The sequence below is a fragment of the Monodon monoceros genome, unplaced genomic scaffold (genome assembly GCF_005190385.1).
Source record: "Monodon monoceros isolate NGI ecotype Baffin Bay Population unplaced genomic scaffold, NGI_Narwhal_1 Super_Scaffold_20, whole genome shotgun sequence".
In the NCBI taxonomy this organism is placed as follows: domain Eukaryota; kingdom Metazoa; phylum Chordata; class Mammalia; order Artiodactyla; family Monodontidae; genus Monodon; species Monodon monoceros.
Genome location: NW_021703777.1, coordinates 124,078,951 through 124,097,226, shown reverse-complemented (window position 1 = coordinate 124,097,226; position 18,276 = coordinate 124,078,951). Strand labels below are relative to the sequence as shown.

The 18,276-nt window shown below is 34.8% G+C and overlaps 1 protein-coding gene across 3 annotated transcripts in view; it reads left to right on the top strand.

Annotated features, from left to right (window-relative positions):
* Window positions 1-18,276, top strand: part of SCLT1 (sodium channel and clathrin linker 1) — a 253,924-nt gene that overhangs the window by 122,064 nt on the left and 113,584 nt on the right. For all 3 annotated transcript variants that reach the window (XM_029235194.1, XM_029235192.1, XM_029235193.1), the window contains exons 10-12: window positions 3,637-3,727; window positions 6,541-6,632; window positions 15,969-16,146. In XM_029235194.1, the coding sequence (XP_029091027.1) occupies window positions 3,637-3,727; window positions 6,541-6,632; window positions 15,969-16,146 (361 nt within the window). The remainder of the gene's footprint in view (window positions 1-3,636; window positions 3,728-6,540; window positions 6,633-15,968; window positions 16,147-18,276) is intronic.

Here is an 18,276-nt window from a genome sequence, read left to right as displayed (position 1 = left end):
ATCTAAAAAGAAGCAAGATTATGATGATAGCTTACATTTGTGAAAACTATGATAAAGTTTATAAAGTAATGTAATATGCATTAGTTTATTTGAACTTTATGATAATTCTGTGAGCTGTACAGGAAAATTGTTTTTATCTCCAGTTTATGGCTGCAATTCTGAGCCTTAGAGAAGTTAAGCGATTGGCTCAGTTCACATGGCCTTCTGTGGTGGTAGAGCCAGGTATAGGAGGATACAGCTTTTATTCTAGAATATGTTTCAGTATTTCATGCTAGAAGTAGATATAAGGAACTATTTATTTCTTTTCTATCTTGTGGAACAATGTAGGAATAAAAAAGTATATATAAAACTACTGCTTATTTTCCCCCAAAACATAGTTCTTTGTGTGTTTTAGGGAATGTAATATAATAACTTAAGTGCTTTCAGAATATTTTTCTTTTTAATAACTTATAAAAAACAAGTCTTAAGGCCAGTGCCTGAATTTCTTATTTCTTATGTAAGAGAGAGATTCTGTTTCAAATGAAAGATTCTGTTTCAAACAAGATATATTTTGAAGAATTGTTCACAAAATTATTATTTTAGGATTTCCGCACATGAATAAAAAATTGGATATGTAAGATCTAAGCAAAGTATGAAGACATAGTTATACCCATGACTCTCCTGTCTCTCTCTTTTCCTCTTGTGCTTTCTTTCATTCACTTATGATGTATTTACTTGTCTACTATATGCCAGGTACTGTGCTATCCCTGAGGATTTAAAATTTAATAAAATGTGATCCTTGCCTTTAATGATCTTACATTCCATATTATTTTTCATAAACTCACAGTTCCATAAGAGGAGTATCTGTTAAAAATGTATAAAGTGTTATTAATCATGGGGGCTGGTATTATAAGGTCTTTTGCCTAAGAGAAGTTAGAGAAGACTTCAAATGAGATTTTTGAGGTTAGTCTTTAAGATTGTTGAGGAATTTATCAGAAAAAGCAGAAGGAGGCTAGTCAAGTCAAACATGTGAAAAAAATAGGCAAGGCTGTGTTTCAGAAACAGGGAGTTAGTCGTCTGTGATACCAGGAATATAAATTACATGAGGGGAATTAGCAAGAGATGAGACTCTTTGAAACCAGATGATGACTAACTATATGCCACACTGAGGAGTGTTGATTATATTCCCAAAGAAGTGGGGAATCCAGAAATCATTAATAAACAAGAATTTTTATCACCAGTGGGCTTCCCTGGTGGCACAGTGGTTAAGAATCCACCTTCCAATGCAGGGGACACAGGTTTGAGCCCTTGTCCAAGAAGATCCCACATGCTGTGGAGCAACTAAGCCCATGAGCTACAGCTGCTCAGCCTGCACTCTAGAGCCCGTGAGCCACAACTACGGAGCCCGTGCACCTAGAGCCCATGCTCCGCAACAAGAGAAGCCACCGCAATGAGAAGCCTGCGCACTGCAACGAAGAGTAGCCTCCATTCACTGCAACTAGAGAAAGCCCACGTGTAGCAGTGAAGTCCCATCGCAGCCAAAAAATAAATAAATTTTTTTTAAAACAAGAATTTTTTTATCATCAGATAACTTTTTTTTTTTTTTTTTTTGCAGATAGGATGTATTATAGAGGATGAATTAAAGAGGATACCAGCAGTAAAGAGATTAGTTTGGAATCTATTGGAATAATCCTGGGAAATAATGATGAGGCCAGTGGTTGGGCCATGGAAGTGGAAATGGATTACACAACTGAGGGACAATTTAGAAGTAGAATCGTTAGGCAGATTAGATAGAAATCAGAAAACCATCTACTATAGAGTTTTTGTTTGGGCAGATTATCTTCTCCACTTCCCTGTTGTTTGAGATGAGACCACTGAGACAGTCTTGTGGTCAAGTGAATTGCATTAAGCTATATCACTGGTTAGTGACAGAACTGGGTTCCTGACCCTAGGATTCTCCCATATTGCACCTCATTCCCACTGTGGCTCTAACAATTTTTTTCTTTAGTCATGCTCTGATCTTACATTTGTTTACACTTAACAGTGCACTTTAATGTACATTATCTATTTTGGGGTTTTCAGCAACCCCATGACATAAGTAGAATAAGCATTATTATCCTTTTTCTCAAGGCAAGAAAGCCAAGTCAGAGTGGGTGCTACGCTTATTCAGAAGTTGCTCAGTTTTGTCATTACTATATAAAATCTTACTCCTTAAGTTTTTCTTTTTAGAATATATGGAATTTTGTAACTGGTAGATTTGTTGATTGATTCATGTAGTAGATGCACTCCTGAAATTGTCTCTAAGCTTAGATTTTACATGCATTCGTGTAAGGTGGTTTTGGAGTTGTTTTTGTTTTTGTTTTGTCATTTGGTGAATCATTTTGCAAGTAGAAAAAATTAATGTCTAATAAACTCAGGTTTTTATAAATTGGATTCATTTAAAGCAAAGCATATTCTTAAGTGCTTAATCTTATGAAATATTATTGGTATCACTTTTTCTGGTAGACAGTATATCATAGAGGATTTGGTTTAAATACCAATTTCATTCTTGTTTGTGAATCCTTGGGCAAGTTGGCAAACCTGTCACCCTCACTCTCTTGACTTCAGTTTGATATAATAATAGTACTTATTTACAGGTATTGTGTTAAGTGAAACGATGTCTACAAAGCATTTAGGACAGTTCCTGGAACCTAATAACTACCTGATACATTTTAGCTATTAGATTTTTATTTCCTGTTGTTTTTATGCTAACCAATTATGGAATTATAAATATTGTTAGAGTCAAAAGTAGTGAAGTAACATTTGCTGTGAGTTTTGCATCAAATAATTTCTTTAGGTTCAACAGCACTAATATGATTTATATTTATAATACATACATAAAATATAATTAGGAAACAAGTATGGGCAGTTCCTACACTAAAGTACCTTCCTTCCTAAAACTGTATGTTTTTTTTCCCGTAATCCACATGTTCTGTATTTACATGTAGTATTTAATTGGTATAATATTAAAACTCTTTTTTTCTGTTTCAGAAAGTCTTATATTTTTATTCTAAAATCTTTTTCTATGGGGAGTCAAGAAGATATTGAAACTTATTTGATAGTATTAGAGCATTCAAAAACTTGTCCTTTTTGTCCTTTGCAGCTTCAGTCTCAGAAGAAAGTAAATATTAGACCATCTTGTGACAAATGTTTCAGTTCATTATGTTAAGTGATTATATAATACATACTTCTGGTGTTTAAGGAATGATCAAGGTGTTGAAACTTAGGTTCATTTTCATAGAAAGGCCAATCAGCGATATTTCACTAACTCTGTTCAGGAAATTATAGACATAACTATATTCTACTTAATGCACTGACATTCTTGTTAGGTAATTTATCAAGATGATAAAGTTCTTCATGAAATCTATTGAATTATTTGAGTATAAAGCATAATTTATCCAAATAAAGTATTAATGATACCCACTTTGTACTCATCCCTGCAGCTATATTTTTTCTTCTTCACACTCTTCGACATAAAGGGATCTTTCAGTATTTATCCCTTACATTCATTTTTAGGTGTATCGTGGTTGGTACTGATTTTGCTAAATTTAGATTTCTAATTTAAAAAATTTGTATGGTCTATGAAAACAGTGTTTGTTGATTTACTTTGTACTTTAGGCAAGCCAAGTTAGATCTGAGAGTTGCAGCAGCAAAAGTGGAAGAGTTAACTAAAGTGACGGAAGATCTTCAAGGACAGATGCAAAAGAAGGTATCTTCCTTTTTCTAAGACAACTGGATGCAGATGTCTGTAGCTTTGTTTTCTATGTATTTTATTGTTGATCTGTTTTGGATTAGGTGTTAAAGAGGATTGCTAGAAAATTAATTAATCATTTTATTGTCCTCAAAATATGAAATATGAAATTAGGAAGCTAAATTGTAACATTGGAAATAACTTTATTTCTATTCACTGTACCCTAAGTCAATAAACATCACAATATCATAATCATCCCTAAACACGTCATTACTGAAATGCATGTTAATGTAAGATCAAGTTTTAGTTAGTTGGTTATATGTAGATGGAAAAGGAGTATTTAATACTACGTTTTGTTTAATACTACATTTTGTGTTATTGGCATAAAAGACTGGTTCTTTTTACATGTAATGGGGAAGTTTCAAGAGGGTGTCAAGGAAAGGTCAGGCTTTAGATTTAGATGGATCTAATTATTAAAGCTGGAAATTACAGGGGAATCTGTAAGAGCAACAAAGCCACAAAGAGGATGAGCCCTACCTCTGCCCAAATCTTGACGGATCCTCAAATTATGCAGGCACAGTGAGTTCCCTGGGAGCCTAGTTAGAAGAGCAACAGTGGAAAGAAATAAGAACTCATCACAGATGCCAGCTGCTGTACACTGTAGGGGACACACTTCAGAGTTTGAGTCTAGGTAAGATAATTGCCTAACTGAACAAAAAAAGCTAATAATCTTCGAAAAAACAAAACAGAATCCAGAGAAACTGTGATTCGTTATCTTTATTTCCAGTTTTCAATCAAAACTTACTAGACACTAAAGTATGATTGGTGGGGGAGGGGGAGGAAGAAGAAGTTGATAGAAACTCATTTTCATTGAGTTTGGATTTAGCTGTTGGATTTAGCGGGCAAAGAAAGGCTTCAAATAAGCTATTATAAACATGTTCACGGAATTAAAGAAAATCTATTTTTAAATTAGAGTAAAATAAGATTTTAGTGAAGGAATGGATAGAGAATGTTTGAGAACTAGAAAATAATTTTAAAAATAGAAAGTCTAGAGTTTAAAAGTACAGCAACCCAAATAAAAATTTCATTAGATGGGCTCAAAAATTAATTGGAATGAGCAGAAGAAATAATCAATGAACTTTAAAACAGATCAATAGAAATTTTCCTGTTCAAAGAATAGAGTTTAAAAGATGAAAGAAAAATGAACAGGACCTCAGAAATCTGTGGGACAATATGAAGCAAGCCAATCAAAGTGTAATTGGAATTGCAGAAGTAGGGGGCAGAAAAGATGTTTAAAGAAATAATGACTGAAAACTTCCAAAATTTGGTGGAAAACATTAGCAAATCCAAGAAACTCAGTGAACCCTTAGTACAATAAACACAAAGAAAATCACTTTAAACACATCATGACAACACTGACAGCCAATTATAAAGAGAAAACTTGAAAGCACCAACAGAAAAATGATATGAACAGGGAACAGAGATAAGAATAAAGGCTGACCTCTCATCAAAAAATTGTGGAAGCAGAAAACACTGAAGCAATATATTTGAAGTGCTGACAGAAAAAAATGCTCATTAAGAATTCTGTGTCCAGGGACTTCCCTGGTGGCACAGTGGTCAAGAACCCGTCTGCCAGTGGAGGGGACACAGGTTCAATCTTTGGTCCAGGAAGATCCCACATGCTGCAGAGCAACTCAGCCCGTGTGCCACAACTACTGAGCCTGTGCTCTAGAGCCCGAGCCACAACTACTGAGCCCACGCCCTGGAGCCCGCGCGCCACAACTACTGAGCCCACACGCCACCACTGCTGAAGCCTGCATGCTCCAGGGCCTGAGAGCCACAACCGCTGAGCCCATGCTCTGCAACTGCTGAAGCCCACGTGCCTAGAGCCTGTGCTCCACAACAAGAGAAGCCACCACAATGAGAAGCCCATGCACTGCAACAAAGAGTAGCCCCTGCTCTCTGCAACTGGAGAAAGCCTGCGTGCAGCAACGAAGATCCAACGCAGCCAAAGATAGATAGATAGATAGATAAATAAATAAATAATTGTATGTCCAGTGGAACTGTACTTCAAAAATGAGGGCAAAATAAAGGCATTTTCAGGTAAAGAAAAACTGGGAAATTTTGTCGCTTAGTAGAGCTGTCCTTCAAAAACTGTTGAAGGAAATTCTTTAGACTGAAAGGAAATGACACCAGGTGACAACTCAGATATAGGAAGAAATTAAGAGCAACAGGAGTTGTAAATATGAAATAATACATGTACATAATTTATGTTTTCTTTTCTCTTGTCAATACCTTAAAAGACTTGACTGGATTTATAAAGTATGCACATATACTATATGACAACAAAGGCACTAAAACCTAGGATGTTTCATGGTAATAAATCCACTGTAGCAAGGTTTTTTTGAGATGATACAAATAAAACCTATTAATTTATTTTAAAGCGTCACTATTTAAAGTAGAAATATCCTATGAGTATAACGGAATGCAGCATAACCTAGCTAAGAGAACATATTCTGAGGGCAGATTATCTGCAACAAATCCCTGCATTTTTTTAGACTTGTGCTATAGAAATAGTTGGAATATTGATAGAAATCCATATGCAGTGGCTGTTTTGATTATTGTTTTACTAATACAGAATTGATAGTGAGGTTCTCCTCCCCCTTTTTTAATATGCATGGTTTGTTTCCAAAGTGATATTGCTTTAAACTTAAATAAGAAATTCTAGCAATATAATAACTTTACAGAGTGAGCTGTTTTCTTTATGCTGTTTAATGATGTATTGAATTTTTACAAACTAAAAGTAAGCATCCAGTTTCTTTATTTTCTAGGAGGAGGATATGGTGTCTGCCCAAGGAAGAGAGGAAGCATCAGATAGGCGCTTACAGCAATTACAATCTAGTATAAAACAATCAGAAACAAGGTAAACTGCTAAATACATCTAGCTTTGTCTATAAGCTTCAAAAGTTATTCCACATTAGAGTTTGTTTATGATTTATGATATCATCTAGAATATATATTTTATAAATGCTAAACAAACTATAATCATAGGTTTAAAATCTGGTTTGCTGGACATTGTTTATTAAAAAAATCATATTCAAAAGATTGAACATGTGTTTTGAACATATACTGAAAGATCATTTTTGTCTTTGCCTTTTCTCAAAAACAGTAATAGTCAAGTTTAGTTAATCCCAAAGTCAGAAATGTTCTTTTCATCTTAAAGCAGAAAAAAAAATAGCGAAGTTGGGTAAAAATTATATAGAAAAATCATTTCTTACTGAGAAATACTTGAGAAATCATTATAGATGTTTTTCCTGGAGTCTTATAGAACAAAAATTTTCAGTTACCTTTGAAGGTCTGAGCTACTTGTTAAATATATTCTGTAACTTTTTCTTTAATTGCTGTCTTAATGCAGATGTTCATTCTAGAATTTTTTGTTGTTGTTTTCTAGTCCTTGTTGGATATTCCCTTAAGGAACTTGAAAATTGTCATTTGTAATCTATTAAAGATACAGTGACTACAGCACATAAAATCATATTATGGTTTATAGCTGAAAAATCTACTCTGTATGATTGGAATCTGTTACACTCAGAAATAGTCTACTGATCTGAGGACATCAAAAATTGAGATCTCAGTTCTAGTCCTGCTAATACTGTTTGTTCAGAAAAAAATTAGTGTCTTTGAGCTTCTGTTTCTTGTTCTCCAAAATGCTAATAAAACTAATTTCTTTGCTCACAGTGGGTTCAGAACTAATTGATTTTAACTGCTAACTTGAGATTCTGATGAAAGATGTTCTAATTTTTAAGTGCTAGGGTTTTTTGGGTTTTGTTTTGCATTTTTCTAAACTTTTCAACAGTTGAATGATTATTTGACTGCTTTCTTGAACTTTTTTGTTAACCTTAGAGAAAAGTCTGTGGTTGTAGTTTTTTCATTTGTTATTTTAGTAGCATTATGTGCTATGAAAATAAATGCTAGAGACTTGAAACAGTGAAATCTGAATATGTAAATTTCAGTTCCTTTGATTCTGATAGTATTTCATAAGGAATCAAGTTGTTCATAGATGCTTTAAGTTGTCTTTTTACTACTGAAGGCTCTGAGATTTTTGTTGTTTTTTTTCTGCTTTTAATATAAAGTTATAATATAACCTAACTAAAAGCTTCCTAAAAAGAGATTACTGCATACGTAAGAAAATCTAAGGATATTTTTTAAAGTTCAGTATTCAGCTAGCTGCCTTTGAGAAGAAAATTTTTACATTGGCTGTCTTTTGGAGCTATTAAATTAATGTTGTTTCTATTATGATTAAAAAAAGTTATATTTTAAAGTTAAAAAAACTCTTGTATTTTTATATAAGAGAAAGCAGAACTATTAGTGTAGTTGATATGTGTCTATAAGCAATGTTCAGCCAGTGTTTTAAGTGTGAATATATCCTGTTTAATGGAACTACCAGCTATGGAAAAGCTATGTTTTTAATGGTCATCTTTGTTCCATAAACTCAAAGACACTTTGGCCTCCGTAAATACTTACTATTTGAGTTATTAAAATTATATTTATTATTTATTTATAAAATTATTATTTGTGATCCTTTCAATGCCACAAACACCTAAGAAGCATAAATCATTTTCTCCCATCTTCCAGAAAAAGGCCTCTGCCTCCCTGCTTTTTAGATGATTCACGGGTACTGGGAATTATCTCCAGGGAACGCCAGTTCTCTGGGAAAGACTGCTGATTTGTATATGCTCTGTTGAATAAGGTCAGAGTGAAATGAATAGAATTGCTTTAAACTACCTCTTTATATTTTTTAATTTGGTGTTTCTTTCAAAGTAAGAATATGCCAATAAGACTAATAATTCGAACCATTGTTCTTTCCTTGTTGTGATTTGTTGTCTCCACCTCCCCGCTCCCATTTTAACGGATACCGTTCTCCCTCAGCTTCCTGAGTACACATGGAAGGTACATTTTTTTAAGACATTGTTTAGAAATATCTTTATTCTACCTTTAAAGGTGATAGTTTGGGTGAGTAATGAATCCTAGGTTGGAAATCCTAGGTTTTAAATCATTTTTCCTTAAAACGTTGACATTTTCCTCATATTATCTAGCTTCCAGCTACAGAAAAAAAAATTCCTTTGTCATTCAAAATTCCTGCTTTGTGTGTTTGACCTGTTACCCCACCCCCATGGACCCCCGTCCCAGAGACTTGTGGGATCATCCACCCACGACCTCCACAGTTAATATTCTACAATTGCAGATGTGCACATTTAGTAAGAATTCATCTTCACTCATTTTACTGGGGACATTTCAATATAGAAATTCATGTTCTTCACTTCTGGCAATATTTTCGGGATTTTCTGTGGAATAATTTTTTTTCTCTGTTTTTTCATTTTTTCTTTTAACATAATATTAGCTGGATATTGGATCTAATGGATTGATTCCCTAATTTTCCTGTTTTTTCTCTCCCATTTTCCATTTCTTCATTTATTTTCTCCTTTCTTGGGGGTTCCTTTAAATTTTCTTCTAACTAACCATTTGTTGAATATTTTATTTTAGCTATCATAAATTTTTTAAAGAGCTATTTCTTATCCTCTGAATGTTTCTTTTTCTATAGTATCTTAGTATAAATGTTATATCATCTCTTAGTAAAATATATTAAAATATTTTTAAGGTTTTATTCTGCCATCTGCATTGTCTCTGATTTCTCTAACATTCCTTTTTTCTTTGTGCCTGTCTGTCTTCCTTCCAAAGGCTTGATGATCCTTTCTACCCATTGATATTTAAAAATAAGACACCATTTTAAAGTGCCTGCTTCACCAGCACATATACTAAAAACTGGAATATACAAAGAAAATTAGCATGACCCACACTCAAATCCATGAAACATTCCATGTTTTTAAAAATCAAATTCGCAGATACAGAGAACAGATTGATGGTTGCCAGAGGCAGGGAGTGGGGAGGGGTGGGTGAAATAGATGAAGGTGGTCAAAAGGTGCATACTTCCAGCTATAAAAGAAATGAATCACGGGGATGTAATATACAGCATGGTGACAGTAGTTAATAATACAGTATTATATATTTGAAAGTTGCTAAGAGAATAGATCTTAAAAGTTCTCATCACAAGAAAAAAAATTGTAATTGTATATATGTGGTGATATCAACTTGACTTATTGTGGTGATTATTTCAAAATATATGCAAATACTGAATTATTATGTTTACACCTGAAACTAATACACAATTGTCCCTCAGTATCCACTGGGTTTTGGATCCAAGACCCCTGTGGATACCAAAATCCGTGGATGTTCAAGTCCCTTATATAAAATGATACAGTGTTTGTATATAACCTATGCACATCCTCCTGTATACTTTTTTTTTTTTTTTTTGGCGGTATGCGGGCTTCTCACTGTTGTGGCCTCTCCCGTTGGGGAGCACAGACTCTGGACCCGCAGGCTCAGCGGCCATGGCTCATGGGCCCAGCTGCTCCGCGGCATGTGGGATCTTCCCAGACCAGGGCACGAACCCATGTCCCCTGCATCGGCAGGCGGACTCTCAACCACTGCGCCTCCAGGGAAGCCCCTCCTCCTGTATACTTTAAATCATGTCTAGATTACTTACTAATACAATATAAATGCTATGTAAATAATTGCCGGTGCACAGCAAATTTAAGTTTTACTTTTCGGAAATGTTTTTTTAATATTTTCATTCTGGTTGATTGAATCCTGTAATGTGGAAACCACAGATATGGGGGTTGACTGTAATGTTGTATGTCAATTATATCTCAATTTTTTTAAGAAGTAAGACACCAAAAAGTAGACAGGTAGGTAGGTATGTATAGGTGGGCTTATAGTCTGGCAAACTTACTATATTATGTTTAGGCAGTGAGCTGGCTTTTTCCTTGGGCAGTCCCCAGACATCAGAATCTGAGGGTGCTGTTTCTTGAGCCAATTTCTCCAGAGTAGGATCCATCAGTCTTTTGACGTGGGCTGGGAATGGAAGTGCACAAGCCTGAGTGTATTCCAAAACCTGAAGAAAGAGTCTGGCAGGTGATAATGTTCAATATGCAAACTTTCCTTCAGTACTCTGGGTTTTGTTATGTTTTCTCACCACCAACTTAACTTGAAATGACAGCGCCTTGCTATATAGTTATAGATAGATACATAGATCTGAATTGTAATTTAAGTGGAAGTTTCTTTTTTTTTTCCTCATTGGGGTATAGTCACTTTACAATGTTGTTTTAGTTTCTCCTGTATGAATCAGCTATATGTATACATATATTCCCTCTCTTGGACCTCCCTCCCACCCCACCCCCAATCCCACCCATCTATGTCACCACAGAGCACTAAGCTGAGCTCCCTGCACCATACAGCAGGTTCCCACTAGTTATCTGTTTTACACATAGTAGTGTTTATATGTCAATCCCAATCTCCCAGTTCATCCATCCCCCTCTTCCCCCCACCATGTCCACACGTCCATTCTCTACATCTGCGTCTCTATTCCTGCCCTGCAAATAGGTTCATCTGTACCATTTTCTAGATTCCACATGTATGAGTTAATATATGATATTTGTGTTTTCTCTTTCTGACTTAATTCACTCTGTATGACAGACTCTAGGTCCATCCACATCTCTCCAAATGACCCAGTTTTGTTCCTTTTTATGACTGAGTAATATCCCATTGTATATATATGTACCACATCTTCTTTATCCATTCATCTATCAATGGACATTTAGGTTGTTTCCATGACCTGGCTTTTGTAAATAGTGTTGCAGTGAACATTCGGGTGCATGTGCCTTTTTGAATTATGGTTTTCTCAGGGTATATGCCCAGTAGTGGGATTGCTGGGTCATATGGTAGTTCTAGTTTTGTTTTTTTAAGGAACCTCCATACTGTTTTCCACAGTGGTTGTATTAATTTACATTCCCACCAACAGTGCAAGAGGGCTCCTTCCCTTTTCTCCACTCCCTCTCCAGCCTGTATTGTATGTAGATTTTTTGATGATGGCCATTCTGACCGGTGTGAGGTGATACCTCATTGTAGTTTTGATCTGCATTTCTCTAATAATTAGTGATGTTGAGCATTTTTTCATGTGCCTCTTGGCTACCTGTACGTCTTCTTTGGAGAAATGTCTATTTAGGTCTTCTGCCCGTTTTTTGATCGGGTTGTTTGTTTTTTTGATATTGAGCTGCATGAGTTGTTTGTATGCTTTGGAGATTAATCCCTTGTCAGCTGCTTCATTTGCAAATATTGTCTCCCATTCTGAGGGTTGTCTTTTCATCTCGTTTATGGTTTTCTTTGTTGTGCAAAAGCTTTTAAGTTTCATTAGGTCCCATTTGTTTATTTTTGTTTTCATTTTCATTTCTCTAGGAGGTAGGTGAAAAAAGATCTTGCTGTGATTTATGTCAAAGAATGTTCTTCCCTGTTTTCCTGTGAGCGTTTTATAGTGTCTGGTCTTACATTTAGGTCTTTATTTCATTTTGAGTTTATTTTTGTGTGTGGTGTTAGGGAGTGTTCTAGTTTTATTCTTTTACATGTAACTGTCCAGTTTCCCAGCACCACTTATTGAAGAGACTGTCTTTTCTCCATTGTATATTCTTGCCTCCTTTGTCATAGATTAGGAGACCATAGGTGCGTGGGTTTATCTCTGGGCTTTCTATCCTGTTCCATTGATCTATATTTCTGTTTTTGTGCCAGTACCATACTGTTTTGATTACTTTGGCTTTGTATAGCTTTGTGTAGCTTCTGGCTTCAGTATAGCCTGAAGTCAGGGAGCCTGATTCCTCCAGCTCCGTTTTTCTTTCTCAAGATTGCTTTGGCTATTTGGGGTCTTTTGTGTTTCCATACAAATTGTAAAATCTTTTGTTCTAGTTCGGTGAAAAACGCTGTTGGTAATTTGATAGGGATTGCATTGAATCTGTAGATTGCTTTGGGTGGTATAGTCATTTTCACACTGTTGATTCTTCCAATCTAAGAACATGGTATATCTCTCCATCTGTTTGTGTCATCTTTGCTTTCTTTCATCAGTATCCTATAGTTTTCTGAGTACATGTCCTTTACCTCCTTAGATAGGTTTATTCCTAGGTATTTTATTTTTTTGTTGTTGCAATGGTAAATGGGAGTATTGCCTTAATTTCTCTTTCAGATTTTTCTTCATTAGTGTATAGGAATGCAAGAGTTTTCTGTGCATTAATTTTGTATCCTGCAACTTTACCAAATTCATTGATTAGCTCTAGTAGTTTTCTGGTGGCATCTTTAGGATTTTCTATCTATAGTATCATGTCATCTGCAAACAGTGACATTTTTAATTCTTCTTTTCCAATTTGGATTCCTTTTATTTCTTTTCCTTCTCTGATTGCCGTGGCTAGGAGTTCCAAGACTGCATTGAATAATAGTGGCGAGAGTGGACGTCCTTAGGTGGAAGTTTCTATTTGGCAGTATAGCATATTTGTTAAGAACACTGACTCTGGACCCAAACTGACTAAGTTCAAACTCCAGCTTCACCAGTAACTAGATCAATAACCTTGAGCACATTGCTTACCCTTTTTGTTCTTCCGTTTCTCTATCTATAAAATAAATATAATGATTTAACCTACTTCATAATTTATATGATATAATCTCATATCCTACCTCATAGGCTAATGCTATAACCTATTTCATAGCATCATTGAAGATGTTGAAGATTATGTTTTCTTTAACATATGTAAAGTACCTAGCACAAAGAATGTTCTTACAGGTGTTTGCTATTATCATTGTTGTTACTATTATTATAGAGCGGGAATTTGGCCCAATTTTAGTAAGTTGAAAGAAAGGATTCATATAAGATTTGGCTGTAGAGGATATAGAAGTGCTTTATGAGAATAATAACAGGCGTAGTACGTCTTTTATGTTATAAAATTATGGAAACCTTTAAATTATGAAGCGATGATCTGAATCTACTTTCCTATAACTCCACCCCTAACACCAGTGTGACTTTTCAGAGCCACATGGTTGCTGTGGCTGATGGACTGTTAAATACATGTAAATCCTTTAGTTGCAAGGCTTTTTCTGACATGTGTGGGTGTGAAGCCTGGAGGTGAGTGTCAGAGTGCCTTGACTGAAGATTGGAATTCACAGAGTCCTAAACAAAGCTTGCCCTGTTGAGACACATGGACTCTTGGGAGATGAAGATGGCATAAACCCTTCATGAGTCCACCTCTGCCTGGCCCCCAAGAGGCTATGGTGAAGTGAATGGGTGAACTGTGCTAGTAAAGTGCCAGATGTCCTGTACCTCTGTGGGAGAGGTAGAGATTGCTTCATCTTCTACCACAGTGCTTTAACCAAAGTAAGATGGAGTGGAGCATGTCATGACGTAAATCATTACAGTATGAGAGGACTGTATTCCATTAGAAAGCAGAGACCTGCAGATTTTGATTAAAGCCTAGTAATGTGTTATTTTAGAAAATACCTTAAAGAGTAAATGAACTAGAACAAAGGTATCAAGAAAGGAAAGATGAAGATTTGTTTTCAATTTAAAATAAAGGTGTCAGTGGAGAATATTAACAACTGTAAACAAAAGGAAAGCAGGAATGACAATATTAATATTACATAAGGTAGGGTTTAATGGGAAAAACAGTAAATAGAATAAAGAGGGACCTTATGTAATGAAAAAATAAATCACCATTTTGAAAGAGGTACAACATTAATAAACCTAAATATGGCAAATAATAGGAGAGCTAAATGTGTGATGCAAAAGCTGGGAAATGCAAGGGTGACAATGAAAATACAGTTACGTTCATTATGGCTTCTCATGCCACCACTTAGAAAAGAAATGCCTGGAAAAAAACAAACGTGTAATGCAAGGGAAGAACTGTCTTACCAGAACATATTATAAAGCCACTATAATCAAGTTAATATGACTTGGGCCTAGACTAGACAAATAGATCAGTGAATCGTGACAATTGGTAAGTAAATCATGACATTTGCACATTTTAGATATAAGGGGTTATTTCAATTCATCAGTTACTAATGGTACTCATACAACTGGCTATCAATCTGGAAGAAAGTTAAATTGGACTCCTGTCTTATAGCACATTCAGAAGTAAATTCCAGATTGATTGAAGATTTACAGGTAAAAATATTAAAGTCATAACATTTTTTTGAGGAAATCTAGGAGCTTACATTAACCATCTATGGATAAACGAGATCATCTTTATAAAAACTGAAATCCCAGATGTTGAAAAAAATAGTCAAATTTAGCTGTATTCAAGTGAGCATTTTTAGTGTAATAAAGATTTCCTAAATAGAGTCAATAGGCCACAACAAAAAAGTAGATTTGGGAAAAAATATTTGCAGTGTACAGAACAGACTGAGGGTTAAGTATCTTAATATTCAAAAAGTTCTTATAAAAGAACAAGCAAAGTTAATAAGCCATCAGGAAAAAGTAGGCAAAGGATATGAGGAGGAAATTGAAAGACCATTCACATAGCTAGCAAACTTTTAAAATATGCCTAAACTCTCCAGTAATTAGGGAGATACAAATTAACAGTGAATACAAATTAACAGTGAGGAGAAGTTGCATCCGTCAGATTAGGAAAGGAAAGAGTTTCTGGATGTATTGCTTGAAGGGATTTTTACAAGGTGTTATTGAATAAAAAAAGCAAGTGCAGAAAAGGGTATATACTATGATCTTAATTTTTATAACATGAAAAATTGTGTTTAAAAACCTGTGGATTGATGTGTATATACTGTGTATGTATATTTATGTGTATATGTGTGTGTATATAAAAATCATATGATTTTGTGAACATGGAGAAAAATATTCAAAGATACACATTAGTAAGTTAACAAGGGTTACCTGGGTAGAGAGTAGTAAAGGGGAGCCAAGTAAAAACCTAAAAGACAAAAAGACCATATAAATAGAAAGAACAACTTATTCTTTAAGGATTTGCTTTATAACACTGTCATGTAACTGTATAAGACAGTATGAGTTAACATAAGTAGGAAAGTGTAGAAAATGTAACATAATCAGAGTCATAATATCTAGGCTCAGTCTAAGTCCCACTGCTCATTATTCATATGACCTTAATTAAATGTTTAAGCTCTCTGGTTCTGTTTGTTATTCTTTTAAATGGAAATAATGAAACCTACTTTACAGAACTTTTCTGTGAATCAAATGAGAAGATACATGTGAAAGTAACTGGAATAATGCCTGTCCTGTAATAGATACTCTGTAAATCTCCTATCTCCCTCCTTTTTAAAAATATTTAACTTTCTCAACATTACTATTAATTTTTAGGTTATGTGTGACAATCCAAGAAGCTACCCAATTAAGAGCAGAAAAAATACATTTGGAAAAACAGACCAGAGACTTACAAGCAAAGTGCTATGAATTAGAAAATGAGAAATACGAAGCTATTGTAAGAGCCAGAAATAGCATGCAACTCCTAGAAGAAGCTAACCTTCAAAAAAATCAGGTAAGAAAACTAGTAACCATGTTTATAAATAATAATAAATAGATAGTAAATAAAATAATGAAATACTGAACATTCCCCCATATGACCTGATAGTAAGGGACTCAGTAACTACAGAATTAATGCGTAAAAATGAAATTGCTCACCATTAATAGGCATACTATTGATACATTCTTGATGTTAAGACTTAACATCATAAAATATGATAAAATGTCAACCCTCTCCTAAAACTTTCATTAGATGTTTTTTATGTCGCCAATCCTTGTGTAACTAATCTTCATCCCCTGTAGTCTTATACTTTTTTAAAAAAAATCTGTTAATGTACTTACCGCAGTATGTATACTCTATATTTTAGTCACTTGAATCAGATGAATCTTATTAATCTTTATTTCGCCTTCATTACTTACACAATTACTCTAATAGAGCAGAAGCTTAATTGACAGGAATTAAATTAACTATAAAGATTTATTAACAGGAGCCTTCATGTCACTGCTCCTTTTTTTTTAACCCTCTAATAATTGAGATTACTATGCTACCACATATCACATCTTTTACCACTTTCATTTAATGGTATTTAGTTTATAGAAGTCACAAAATAGTTTTGTGGGTTTTTTTTACATCTTTATTGGAGTATAATTGCTTTACAATGGTGTGTTAGTTTCTGCTTTATAACAAAGTGAATCAGTTATACATATACATATGTTCCCATATCTCTTCCCTCTTGTGTCTCCCACCCTCCCTATCCCACCCCTCTAGGAGGTCACAAAGCACCGAGCTGATCTCCCTGTGCTGTGCGGCTGCTTCCCACTAGCTATCTGTTTTGTGTTTGGTAGTGTATATATGTCCATGCCACTCTCTCACTTTGTCACAGCTTACCATTCCCCCTCCCCATATCCTCAAGTCCATTCTCTAGTAGGTCTTTGTCTTTATTCCTGTCTTACCCCTAGGTTCTTCATGACATTTTTTTTTAAAATTCCATATATATGTGTTAGTATACAGTATTTGTCTTTCTCTTTCTGACTTACGTCACTCTGTATGACAGACTCTAGGTCAATCCACCTCATTACAAATAGCTCAATTTCGTTTCTTTTTATTGCTGAGTAATATTCCATTGTATATATGTGCCACATCTTCTTTATCCATTCATCCGATGATGGACACTTAGGTTGTTTCCATCTCCTGGCTATTGGAAATAGAGCTGCAATGAACATTTTGGTACATGACTCTTTTTGAATTATGGTTTTCTCAGGGTATATGCCCAGTAGGGGGATTGCTGGGTCGTATGGTAGTTCTATTTGCAGTTTTTTAAGGAACCTCCATACTGTTTTCCATAGTGGCTGTACCAATTCACATTCCCACCAGCAGTGCAAGAGGGTTCCCTTTTCTCCACACCCTCTCCAGCATTTATTGTTTGTAGATTTTTTGATGATGGCCATTCTGACCGGTGTGAGGTGACACCTCATTGTAGTTTTGATTTGCATTTCTGTAATGATTAGTGATGTTTTTAATGTTGCTGGCTCCCTTACGAAGCAATCATTAAATTATTATTTCATTTAATCAATATTTATTGAATTCATAGTGTATACATTGTACTCCACTGGGACATATGGGGATTACAAAGGAAATACTTTGTTTTATTTATGTTTTCTTTTTTACATGATAGATGGTTTTCCAAGAGAACTATTAAAAATAAAACAAGCTATAAGTTGCATGGTAAGAAGCTACTCAGAAATAAAAAAGAAACAATTATCCAAATCTAAGCTCTGGGGAATGCTAAGGTGCTTTTTATACCTTTCAGATACTATTCCCTTCTGTGATCTTGTAGAATGGATGAAAGGCACAAAATACATAATATGCTTGGGAATTCGTCTAAACTCCTAAGTTAAGTAGAAAAATTAAGAACAGGGCAGAATTGTTTCTCTCTCTCCTCCAAAGCCTATGAGCATTCTTAACATCAGGTCATAAAGATGAATATTTTGTGTGGAGCACAATGGACAGAGAAGGTAGTAGTAATAATACTTATTCCTGTCCCTTAAGTCTTCTCATCCAAGTCTCAAGTCCACAAATTGGACTTGAACCGTAAATTGCCTGTTTATGGCTACAGTATTAAGTTCCCTCTTGACTTATTGCTTA